We start from the raw sequence: 13,072 nt of genomic DNA on the forward strand, positions 1-13,072 counted from the left end.
AACCTGTAACGTGTCTTTCTGTTTCTGGTTCCTGTGCAACATGCATGTACCAAGTCCAGCCAGCTAGCACGTTAGTAGTAAGGCTTCTTACAAGTTGACCCTTTCACCCTGGAACTCTTGATTTGTTAGTGGGTTACTCTGTGCTGTTAAAAGCTGTGGTAAACCTGGGACAGAGGAGAGAACAGTCAAGTAAGTGCAAGTTCTTCTAGAAGGTTTCTGTGGTAGAAAGGTAGTTCAGAAAGGCTTGGAAAACTCCTCTTACCACATACTCTGAGATTAGTAATTCCTCAGTGGAGAGCCAAAGATGGTTACAATAGGAAGAAAGGTGTGTGTTTTGTTTGCTTTTTAATTATTTCAAGGTGAAATACAGCACATGAAATTCAACATATGGTTGTAATGTAATTCAACATATGGTTGCTAATGTTATGTTGTTGAAAATGTTCAGGTGGGTTGTGCTCCAACTGTGGTTACCCTTCCTCTTTAGATACTCAAGACAGCCAGTTTGACACATTATTATTGGAAAAAAATTATATTTTGGAAGAACTCACTACAGAAGGTGACAGAATTCCAAAAATCAAATTACATGAAAATATACATCGCAATTTTCTTTATACATTAGGTGAGGAAAACTCTGAAGTAGAAGGCAAAGAATATGAAGGGCCACAGAAGAGAAAAAAGGGAAAAGGAAGGAAGCTATTGTTGATACCAAACCCAGAAGTTAGTCATTTGAAAGCCTACAACTGTGCATGCTCAAACTCAACCTTGAGAAAAAACAAGCCTCCCCCACACACACCCCACCCCACAAACAGGCAATGAAAAAGGCAAAGAAAAGAAATATTCACCCATAAGAAGCAGTTCATTCCTATCCTGGACTAACTTAGTCAAGTGAACTTCCAAATGAAAGTGCTCAAATCCCCTGGAAGTTAAAAAGCCAGCAGGCTGCTGAAGGGTGCTCCATGGCCAGTTTTATTGCTATACCAAATTCAAGAAGTAGGTGCAGTTGGGCTTAAAAAAGTGGGAAGAAAAAAAAAGCCACCTTTGAGACTACAAAGGTCATTGTAAAAGAAGACACAAGTAATTGATAGCAAATCTTTTCAGGGTTTAATTAGGAAAGTTTTAAGTTCTGATGGGGGAAATAAAAGGGAGCACATTTCAAAAAACCAAGAGAGATACTAAACTTTAATAAGCAAGAGATTTTAATTAAGCCTCAATGGGTCAAAGGAAAATTAAAGTGGGGGGGAAAAGGAAAAAAAACAAATAACTTTATCCTAATTGGTTTTAGTTTGACATGCTTCACAAGTTGTTGGGGTTTTTTTTTTTTGCTTTTTTTAAACTGATAGGAATCAATGAATAGGGAGAGAAAGACCTGCTAAAATCTTTAGAATTTACACTATTCTATTCCTAACTACAGACAGCATTATTTGGTACAATGTGTATTTGTGGATGTACATGAACAGTATATATATTATCCGGATCATGTTGTGCTATGTACACATCTTTACAATTCTTCCTGAAGGTTAAAGCAGTTCATTAGATTTCAAAATGTGTAATCATCTTGTGTTGGCACTTGTTAGGCTCTTGTCAGCATTGATAACTGGCATGTTTTATTGCAGCCCAGTTCCAGCCAGTGTTTGCCAACTTTTACAACAGAAGTCCAGCAATAGGTGGGTAGAGTGCAGGAAAAAAACAGTGCCATGTTTCTCAATTGGAGACCTACAAAGAAATCACAGGTATTAAAAACAAACCTCATCATCCTCAATTATTTTAACGATTTTAAATAGCATTTCAAGTTCAAGGAAGAGATCATTACTTGTTCAAGAACATTACATACCTCCAAACAGAAGATGCATAAATCCAAAATCATCACCTGAGAAAGACTTGAGTCAGTTCAGCATACTGCGTATCCAAGCTCAACTATCAGACCTTCAGGCTCCTGTTACTCGTGTTGCTCGTCAAGTGCATAGCGTGTAAACATTTGATGATTTACACAGAGGGCTAAACACTTGTAGATTTATCATTGAAACTGTGTGCATCACTTACTGTGCATGATGGATGCTGGTTCACCAGCAAAGGGCAGTACACAATGGCACAGCAGTGCTTCGCTAAGCAGGAACACCACAGTCAGACTGTGCTTGTCTGAAACCAGCTAACGGCCCCTTCTCATCCAATTCATTACCCATCACTTACTTAGGAGGAGTCACCAGGACTTAGAAAAGCTTTCGCCTTCCAAAAAAGCAACACAGCCAATTACTTAAATATTTGTCATGAGCATTGTTTCACTATGGCCAAGTTTAACATGGCAACAGAGCTGAGGTTAGTTAAGGATACTCTGGAGCATTACTCACAGTTAGTCCCTTTCTCTAAGACAGAAAAATCTGCCAGCTGCATTAACAATTCTCACACTCTAGTTATAGGCAGTTGTACAAGACATTCAGTTCTGTTGCTTAGTCTTTTGATCAGTATTAAGCATTTTTCATGCTTTTCTTGTACTGGAGAAGGTTGTGTTCAAAGCATTTCTGCAGAGAGGAGATACTGCAGTAGTAGTTTGTCACAGACGGAGCCTTCCCCCACCACAACCCCCACAGTTCTTACATAAGAAAGGAAGTATCTCCTGTACAGCCTTGGTGAAGAAAAACTATCAGGAGCATTTAGTAAACTGTTCTAGTTGTTCAGATAGTACAAGTCCCTTAAGCTACATACAGTGCCATTTTTTTTCCCCTCTCCACAAGTTTTATATGCTGAGACTAACTAGTACATATGGTTTTGGGCTTCTCCAGTCAAACAGGTCAGAGCAGTTTATTTGCCAAACCAACTGTTAAGAAAGGGCAGCTTCAACATGAAGCTCTGTTTTGCTTTGAAAGGCAAGAGTGGGAAATTATTAGATAGTTGAGGAAGTTTTTCCTTGGCATACCCAAGATTAAAGTGACCACAGGCCAGGTATTTAAGGGCCACATTTTACTACGGAGCTTTCTACAAGAGCCTATTTCAGGAAAAAAAAAGTCCCATTGAAACTAGGATGGGATTGTTCAAATTAAAGTCAGAAGCTCATTTTTAACAGGGTGGCCTAAAGTACAAGGATCACGTCAGCTACTGTCAGGTTAAAACATGTCCAGGCTCTCAGATATGCTACAGTTCAGTTTCCAAGCAAAATACAGCTGTTTTTCTGAAGCTATTCCGAAGCCTTCCTCAGTAAAAAAGTTTTTTGGGCTACTGAAGAGAATATCACCTCTCAACATTATTGATGGGTAATAATCTCAACTTGATCCCTTCTGATATGCTAGCAGACTTTCTATTAAAACTCCCATAGATACCTGAAGTCAATCCTTTCCAAATAGTTTCTAACAACCTCACTGAAGCCTACATGCAACATGCCACCAACAGCTGCAAGATGAAATCCATATACACATATATACGTGAACTTGAGATAGCAAGACAGGATGCTTTCAAGATTCAAACAAGTGTTTTTCACAATAATGAACACAAAAGAATGATTGCTCCCTTTATTACAGCTCTAGTAACTCCTAAGCATTACTAATAAAGCAGGATGAATACTGATAAAGAGAATTACAACTTCTAAGCAGCATAAAAGCAGGAGTACTAGAGGAATTCCCCAATCTTAGCAGATGGGGCTGTTACTGCACTTAAATTCTTCTAGCCTTTAGTACTGCATATGGCCAAAGACCACCACTGAGACCATGCAGCTGAGAACAAAGGTTGGTTGGTGGGGCTTTTTTTTTTTTGCTCAGCAACACTTGGGCATGAAAGCCTCAACTCAGGTAACTGACTTGTCTTTAGGAGGTTACTTACCCTGAAAAAAGTGAAGCTACTAGCTGCTGAATAAGTGTCACTCAAAAGCAGTTTCTTGGCTTTTTCTTACACAGCGGGCAACTTTTCTTTTAAATTCTCCATTTCTGTCTTCTCTCCATTCTTTCTGTAATGGAATAGACAGCTTTCAGATCTCAGTCCTGTAACAATGTACAAGTTCTAGGAAGACTATTGGTGGTTTTGGACATTAGCCATCTAGTCAACACCTAAATTTGCTTACAATAATTGTGCTAGCCACTGAAAATCTGTGACATTCACAACTTTTGAAAGCTTGCTCTGGGTTTCTACGCAAGCTGCTCACAAGACACTGAGGACACAGCCTTTCCCCCTTGGATTTTAGGCATTCTCCAAGGCTAACCTGATGGCTACCAATATTTCCACAATTTCTAGGCCAAAATCTATTTACTTCAACCTGCAAAGTAGCAGCAAACTCAAACTGTAGACCACAAGCTATTGTTATGGATTAGAGAAAAATTACTAACTGCTGTGATGAAAAAAGGTACACAGCCTACTGTGGAGCCAGTAGCTATTCTGCAACTTTTAGGATGCTCCAGGACAGAAATTCAGAAGAGGCACAGCAGCACCCTTAGAAAGAAAACACCTTCTAGTTGGATGTGGCTGGAAGGTATTGGCTCCATGGGGAAGAGCTTAACAGAATACTCAGCTCTGTGACAGCCATCTGATTTCAGAACTGTATAGCTGAAGAAAAAAGATAAAAGATGAACAGGAAGATAGGCAAGAGGTTAAGTCTGAACCCAGAGATGTGCACACCATGGTATCACCAAAACCCACAGAGAAAAGCACAGCCAGTCTTAAGTTTTTTTTTTTTAAAAAGTGCCACCCTCTTGACAAGATCAGATGAAAGCCCAGGAGCATCACACAACGTGACCAAGGGTGACAGGTTGGGTACAGCCTTACAGTTAAGGCAAGGAAGTGGTGGGAAAATATGAAGAACCCCTTATTTAATGAAATAAGTTCTACAGTTCTTAGTTTTTGATATAAGCAATATATTCTTACTGCAGAGGTGAGGGAAGTAGTTAAAGAACCACACAGCACACTTTCACCTGAAGCAGCCTAGCTCACACCACCTTCCCACCTCTTTACTTGGAGTGAAGGCTGTAGCACATGTGATTAAGAAAAAGTTAGGATAACTGGTATAACCTAACTTTTACCACCTCCAAGCTCACCTAGCCAGTTGGCACATTGGAAAGCCCAGAATGTCTTACCTTTCTGGTGAAAGCACAAATAAGGCTACAAAATTAATTTGTTCTTTTTCAGCAATTAAAGCAGCAGGCATTTGGTCCCTTGGACTGGGACACAGTACAGCTTACACAAGATGGCCCAAGGCCAAGAAAAACATCAAATTTGTGCCTCCTAGCTTCAGATTCTTAGTTTTTGTTTCTGCCTATTATATTTGTACTCCTGTGAAGCAAGTGTTCAGAATGGAATAGCAAGTAAAGCTCCTAATTTGACAGCAATCTCTACAAAACTCTTATTTGAGGTCATGAACTGTTCCATCTGCTTCTCGCAGTATCTACTCAGGCTCCTGTCCCTCATTTTTCTCCAAGAGACAGTACTCCAACATGCACAGGTCATTTTTCCAGGAAGGAGGTATATCCTCTGCTCCTATAATTGTTACCTGCCTGTAACACCTTATTCTCTCTTCTCTAGACTCACTTAAAAACTAGAAATTAAAGTAGACAAATTATCTTTTAGTAACTGCCAAACACTGTTGCTGCAGTAAACTTCTACTTTGTAAACCAAGTAGAAGATGTGCTTCATTCTGAGCTGCTATCAAGACATGAGCTGCTGATTCTTCATTACCCTGATGAGTATGTTTTGGTTAATAAGAAGAGGATGCAATCTACCATACTGCTCAAGCAGCACATTAAGTTTAAAAGTTACTTGGAACATCTAATACCACAGTCAGAAAAATAGCTACTAGCACCCAAGGGCTACAGCAGTGATGCCTCAGTGATGCCTCTTCACAGCTGGACTTGGATTTAAGTTTTTGCTCTTTCAACGTGGGCTAGAAAATACTGTGTTCCCTTAAGACATTTTCAACCTTTACCTTAAGGTTTAGGTAAACAATTTCCTAGTTTTCTAACATCTCTCTGAGGGAAAAAAATTAATCCACTCCTGAAGTGGCTGGCAGAGAGTGAGGCACAGTACAGGAAGATCAAAAAGCTCTGAGGTGCTAGGAAGGTGACAAGCACAGCTAAAAGCATAAGCTTTCTCCAGTGTTAGGTCACTACATTCAACATGCATGAGTCTGTAAACCGAGGAACTCTAACTGTACTTTTAGCATTTCATTAACAACTTGCTCCTTCCAGGGCTCTCAGGTCTGCCAGCAGATAAGCGTCCGCGTGGCCTGGGTATTTGTCTCCACCAGTAACGTGGCACAGGAAGGGGAGGTCCAACACTCAAAAGAATGTTTAATGAGTGGACCACTACAACTTTCTGTGCGTGGTTTTTTCTTCCCATTAAGTTTGCTCCACATGAGACTATTCTCATGATGGTTTTTCAGCAGAACTCAACCACCTTTGGAAATCCTAAGAGCATCAAAGGCTTCAGGAAACTAAACTCCCAGCCACTTTGGGCAGGTATAGCTAGCTTGACAGAGCAGGTTAACGAGCTTCTAGAGAACTTTGCATCTTCTCATTACCACCTCCCTCTTCCTCCCTGCCCCAGTTGAAAGGCCTAGAACTTCTCTTGTGTGAGAGGATATCATGTATTAGTCACTGCTGAAATGCAATTCTAGAGTAATTCAAAGGAAAGCACATTGGCATGTCGCAGATGAATGGGACCTGATGTCTGTTCCCCTACTCCCCTCAAAACTGAGAATTTTCTCCCTCCCCACCACAAATAGTTATTAGTCTAACTGCTATTCTGCTATAAACGCAGCAGACAGAACAGCCCATGCTCCAGAAACACCATGGTGCATGAAACCCTTGCACCTCACAGACAGGAGAATCCTTACTGCAGATTCACCCTGGTCATCTGCTACAAACCATTCTTCCTCACTCCTCAGCCAGTCCTTCTAGTCTGGGACAACAGTTCCTCCAGAGTGGAAGGCCAGATGCCCAGTGAAGCTTTCAAGTACGTTCTCAAATGACAGACCTACACAGTTAAACCTACTGCTTTCATCCATGACCTAGGAGAACTGATGTAGATGGGGGGATGCAAGAAGTCACAACATAATTACACTGAGGGACCCCACCGCATTTTCTCCTTCCAGTCAAATCAACAAGTCTGTTAATAGCTTATATAATTTCCAAGACAAAAATTTTTCTGTGTTATATTAATAACATGCTAGGAAACAAAAAATGTTCTAGAATATGTCAACTTCTGCAGCTAAACTTCATGGCAGTTTTAACTGCTACATGTATGTAGCCACGCAGAATTTTTACAACTAGCTTCCTTGAATGTTAAGACTAAAGGAGCTAAAGTTTACTCATTAAGTACCTCTGTGCACAGGTTATTTACTATAAATAAATGCATTATTGCATTAATTAAACCACTGCCTATGAAATTTGACAGCATCTTTCCCCTGCAATCTGTAAGGAACTTCCCAGGGCTAACTAGCAATTCTGTTTCACGACATGACTGCTCTTCCCAACAAAAAGGTAGCCTTGGCCTGTAATATAAAAGGTTCTTCCAAAAGTCAGAGTACTGTTTGTCAAACCAGAAGCAAAACTCCACTACAAGTTTAGGTTTCTACACTGAAGATAATCAGAAGACCAAGAAAAATCTTACCGCTGCATCAACATTAGCAGGAGAATCACCATTGGGATCTGCCAGCATAGAAATAACACTAATCATTATAGTTTCCACTGTGTGAATGGGAAGCCAGCGTTCCTCAGGTTTTTCATAGCCATATTTGTCTTCTCCAGGCTCATGAAGAATTGAAATGCAGACATCACCGTTCTTGTCAACTACAAAACAGAACAAGGCATATTTCAGTAATGCACAACATGCTGGCACTTCTTCAGGATAGTCATGGAGCTGTTCATCTTCACTTCAGCTAGTCTGAAAAAGCATTGGTGAAGACGCTTTACAAAAAAGGAAAGTAATTAACTATCACAGAACTCAATCTGCAATAAACAGGCCTTGGTGGAAGACTTATTATGCCTGGACCTCTGTCAGGGAGGGCACACCAGGAGGAAGAACTTAATCATAACATCGTGTTGCAACTTTCAAGACTATTTAGATAGGCTTCCACTAAAGCTTTTTCTGTGAAGTCCAGCAAACTAGACAGTGGCTTTTTTCCCCACAGCAACAGTGCCAGCTGGATATTACTGCAATATATTGGAATATGATTTAAGCTGCTGGAATTAGAAACTGCCTGACCAGTACTCTGATATTTCCAGAGCTGAAACTGACACAGCATCAAAATAGTCTCTGACCCTTATGATGGGAGTACTGTGCTGGTCTCCCAGCTTTCAACATCCACAATTTCAATGACAACTTCAGAAACTGAGGAGCATTCCTCCTTCCCAATAGAAACATTCTTCCATTTTATTTTCCCTTCCCATCTATGTCCAGTAGTCCATAAGTAAATTAAACATTAGGAGAAGCCTTCCTTGGAGGGTCTAAAAGATGCTGTTACTTCCTTTCATGCCTCACTGGAAGAGGACAACCTTGGGCCTTCTATATTGAACTGCCAAGTTACCAATACTAAGATGAAATATTTGAAGCTATAACAAAAGGGAGCTATAGAAGTCAAGTTTCTCCTCAGACCAGAGTTTCATACTTGGGAAAGAAAAAAAAAACCAAACCCCTGAACAGTTACCAAGTAGTCAAGAAATCACTTTCCGTAGCTTCTGAAAATACTTTAGGAGCAGTCTCTCAGAGCAGCACTATGAAAAACTGCCACAGTTATTACTTCTTTATGAAGTGAAGATGGCAAAGTAGACAGTTTTATATTTCTAACATGAACAGAAATGTATCCATTTGCCTTCACCGTATTTTAGTTCATAATCGCAAAAAGAAATTGAAACTTTGACAATTCTTACCATTTGGATGCCAGATTTCTGTGATGAATTTCATTTTTGGCGGCCTCAGTGGATAGTCTTTTGGAAAAGTAAGATGAGCCTTGAAAACACCACCTTCACTGGGGAATCAAAGATATCTTAGTAGAGTTTTCGTAAACTTCAGCTGAAGATTGGAACTTACTGATGTATCAAAAGCTCTAAGTCTGCCCCCTCACACAGCTTAACATCATGTTAGTAACCAACAGTACCATCATTTCCATATGCAATGCAAAAAGCTTCTAGATTGAGAAGATCCTTTCACAAGATACTGCCAGTTTCCCAAGACTGTATCTTTTTTAGAATTAGTATGATGTTGGGGGGGGAGGTGTGGAAATCACACACACACAAAAAAAAGAAAAAAATCAAAGCTGCCAAGGAATTCACCACCTGGAATTACAACTTAGATTTCTCCTCCCAGTACATTTATTAACAGCAAAAAAAGACATTGCCAGTAACTCCCCTTCTCAAGTACAGCCCAACAGATACCTGTTTATTTTCCTCCTTTAGACACCTTGGTCCTAATTTACTGATATTGAACTGCAACAGTGAGCCTCAGGGAGAAGTTACAGAAAGCTTTCTAGCTGTGTCTACAGCATTACTTTGTAAAAAGACTCCAATGGTACCTTTTCAATGCTGAGCAAAAGGGACTAGGACACAACAGCGAGGTGTTCTGCATTACAGTTACCCACTAAACCAGAAAACAATAACAAGAGACATCCAGTTTTTATGTGGAGTTTCAGGCCCATACTTAAGTACCATTACAGTCTGTTGTGGAGGTATTTCTTTTAAAAAACTAGGTTTCAATACCCAGAAATTGTCCCTTTTGAAAAATGTGGAGGCCTATATTAAATGGAAAGCCTTACATTAGCTAAGTATTCCGTCTATAATTACTATTACATTTGCCCTGTTACTGTAATCTATTGTAATTGAAGCTTGTAACAAATTCTGAAATTGCAAAAGGCAGAGACTACAAAAACTGGAACACAACCTCTGAAGGTGGCACAAGATGTGCAATATGACAAGCTACTCACTCCTCAGTAGCCACACAAACAAAATAATTGGTACAGGGAAGACAAAGCTGTTCAGTGCAACTTTTTTTTCCTGTATTTGTAAAGGAGTAGGAGCCAGTATCCACACCCCACTGAGGAAATAACAAGTTTTACCACCACAAACCAAAGATGTGCAATGCTAGCAAGTGTCTCAGAAAAACCCCTCAAACCCAAAAAGCACTAGATCTAAGTGACTTGGCTCTTTAAATAAAGCAGCTGAAGGGATCTGAACCCACAGCATTCATTTTCCACAAGTTTTAGAAAAGGCAGCCAGTTTCCAAGAATCCTTGATGCTGGGAAGGGTAGGAATTCCAGAAACACTGTCTGTTTTAACATCCCTACTAGTCAAGACAAAGGGGAGTTAGATTACATTTGTTGATAGCTCCAAACCAGTTAAGTCTGTCCTTTCAAAGTAAAAAAGTTCTTCTTTCCCTTAAAGGAGCAGATCCTAAAGCTACTAGGCTGTATGACATACCTGGTTGCCCCTCCCTTAAGTACATGTAAATTCAGCTCCTTAATTGGATACACACTGGAAAGCAGTTAATGAAGTACAGCTGTCAATTAAGGGAGATCAGTGCCATTTTCAGCAATACTCCTGATAAAGAGATCTCCTGTCAGTACAGTCAGGCGGAGTCTGACATCTTTTCAGGTAAACTCAGAATAAATAAAGTAGGAACAGGAATGAGACTAAAGTTTGAAAATTTTGAACCGCCTGGTTAAGCTGAACTATTATGTTCTACTGTCACCATGATATGGACCAGGGAAGAAGGATTCAGGATAACACTACCCTGAAAAGCAGCAGCTAAGGACTGGAACAGAAGAGAGCTGCTTATTTTAAAAAGCTCAAAATAAGCTCAGCACTTTATTGAAGTGGGCAAAAATGCTATTCCAGTTTTTAACATGGAAGAAGAGGTTCAATTAGAAGCAGTATTTCTTTACTGACAGTATTTATAAAAAGGCCATGAGAATATAATGGCGCCACTACCAGACTGTTCAAAAGAGGTCAACAGAAGTTGGAGAATTCATCTTGTGCAAGGCTTGAGAATCACAAGGTAGTGAGCTTGACAAGAAGCAAAGCAATTCAATTCCTGTGCTTAAGTACTTATCCAGAAGTCTGCAGACAGAGGTACACAACAACTTCATGTTGGAACTATGACTGACCTCAAGTAAATGTCACTAGGCTTTCTGTATCATTAATTTACCACTGGAACAGTTTAATGAAGGAGAACAGAGATCATCTCTAATAGCTACACTTTAAACTGACCTCTTGTGGGCATAGAGCCTTCTCCCAGGAACTAGAATACATGCTCATATGTAACCTCTACAAGAAAGAGAAAGCCTTCTCTCAATTAGCCACAGCTTTAAAAACAACCCAAAACACCAACTGCATGTGCCAGAGTGCTTCAGGTATATAGCAGTGCAAAAACACAGCAAACTGAAGGTCCAGGAAAAGACATTACTGCATGAACTGCATTGCTTTGTGTTCAAATGCCAATTAAAGAACGCAGTCCTTAGGATAAAGACAGAAGCTTTCTGAAGCCCACTGTGCAAGGTTTGTCAACAATTCAAATTTGATCAACACTGAAGTACTCCAGGTCACACAAGGAAGTTCTCCCATCTCAAACTGACAGGACTTGAGGCTAATTCTATGGTCTGCTGCAGTTTCCCCAACTACATCCCTCTTGAATATTTTCCACCAGCATGGAGTTGTAATGGGTTAAAACTGCACTACTGAGTAAACTAGAGCCTCACAGCAATATAAGCCAATAATGGGTTATACCTGCCTTACTTAAATACACAAGGAAACAGAAGCTGCCTCTAAGTATGGCCTATTTTTTCTCATTTCTACACAAGTACAAAGGGATCAGTGTTGCATTTTCCCAGGGAAGCAAAGCAGTTTAGAACTTCTGTATGGCAAACTCAGCTATTTACAGGCATTTTACTAGCAACAGAACAGCATTACCTAACTTAGTCAGTATGAAGATTTACGTTAACTTCTACTCACTTGGTCTAAGTGAGTAGAAGTCAGACCAAACTACAACTAGAAAATGCAAGTTATGTTTCTGTATAAGTATCAGTACTTACTATAGTGTATCTGGAGGACCAATAATAAGGACTTCCCATCGATAAAGATCATTGTCATCTATTAAGCCCGCTGAAAAGCCTTCCACTGGATTTTTGTTGAGCTCTGTGTAGGAAAAAGAATTTAAGAGTGACTTTAGGTCTCTGATATGCATTTGCTGTTTTTGCTCATGCCTCTATACGTGACCAAAAAACCCCGTGACTGTCAGTGATTTGGCACCTACTGGTGGACTTACAGCCTGGACTAGTATCCTCAACTCCCTGCCACACATAACAGCATGCTGCCAGAGCTGAGACCCATAGTCTGACTCCAAAACTACCCAAGTACATCATGAGCAGAAGGGCCAAAATAACTCACAACTGTGGGACATGGTCTCCTAAACTAGATACCAATACATGCATGTGTCTGCAAGTCAGAAAACAGATTTTTCTACTAATGAAAAAAACATACTGCTTTATAAGAACCCCAAGGAGACAGATTAAACTAAAGTCTCTTTAACACTAGAAAATTTTACCAGAACAAAAAAAGTCACACTATGTTTATATTTAAAACTAACATCCTACTTACTTTAGATTATTTTTTTCAGAATCTGAAAACATTTAAGACCTGTGGAGATAATTCTGGAGATAATGATTTACTACATTCTGAACTACTAGAAGAGAGGACAGAAGATACACTGTTATCCTGTTTAGGTTTTGGGTTGTATGGGTTTTTTTTCCTTTTGTTTAACAGTTTTATCCAGTAGTGATAACAAACAGTCCTGATGATTTGGGGTATTTAGAATAGAGGAAGGAAAGAGTTATTCCTTCAACTGGTCAGTAATTTATAGACTAAATTAGGGAATTTTTTTTTGTTTTGTTTTACAATTACTATTGCACTTATTTTAAATTCTGTCATTTTACAGCCTTCATTATTATATTCCATATTACAGTTACTCTACATATTCCCTTCTTTGTAAACCCAGTAGTTGTATTTTGTGTTGATTTCTAGGCTTTACAGACTTAAATTCAGAGGTCCTTATAATGCCCTTAGGTACATGCAGAAGAACTTCAAGAAAAAACCTCGCACCCTTATGGAGAAAA

The 13,072-nt window shown here is 39.6% G+C and overlaps 1 protein-coding gene across 1 annotated transcript; it reads right to left on the bottom strand.

Annotated features, from left to right (window-relative positions):
* Positions 1-513: 513 nt before the first annotated feature.
* On the bottom strand, positions 514-12,095 carry UBE2G1 (ubiquitin-conjugating enzyme E2G 1; the record flags this gene model as incomplete). The annotated part of the gene is made up of 4 exons (XM_010084222.1): positions 514-1,713; positions 7,582-7,760; positions 8,841-8,938; positions 11,993-12,095. Coding segments are annotated over 4 exons (392 nt in total), but the record flags the coding sequence as incomplete, so codon positions are not given.
* Between the last annotated feature and the right edge of the window lie 977 nt (positions 12,096-13,072).

This window comes from Pterocles gutturalis, unplaced genomic scaffold (assembly GCF_000699245.1).
Source record: "Pterocles gutturalis isolate BGI_N339 unplaced genomic scaffold, ASM69924v1 scaffold34755, whole genome shotgun sequence".
NCBI lineage: Eukaryota > Metazoa > Chordata > Aves > Pterocliformes > Pteroclidae > Pterocles > Pterocles gutturalis.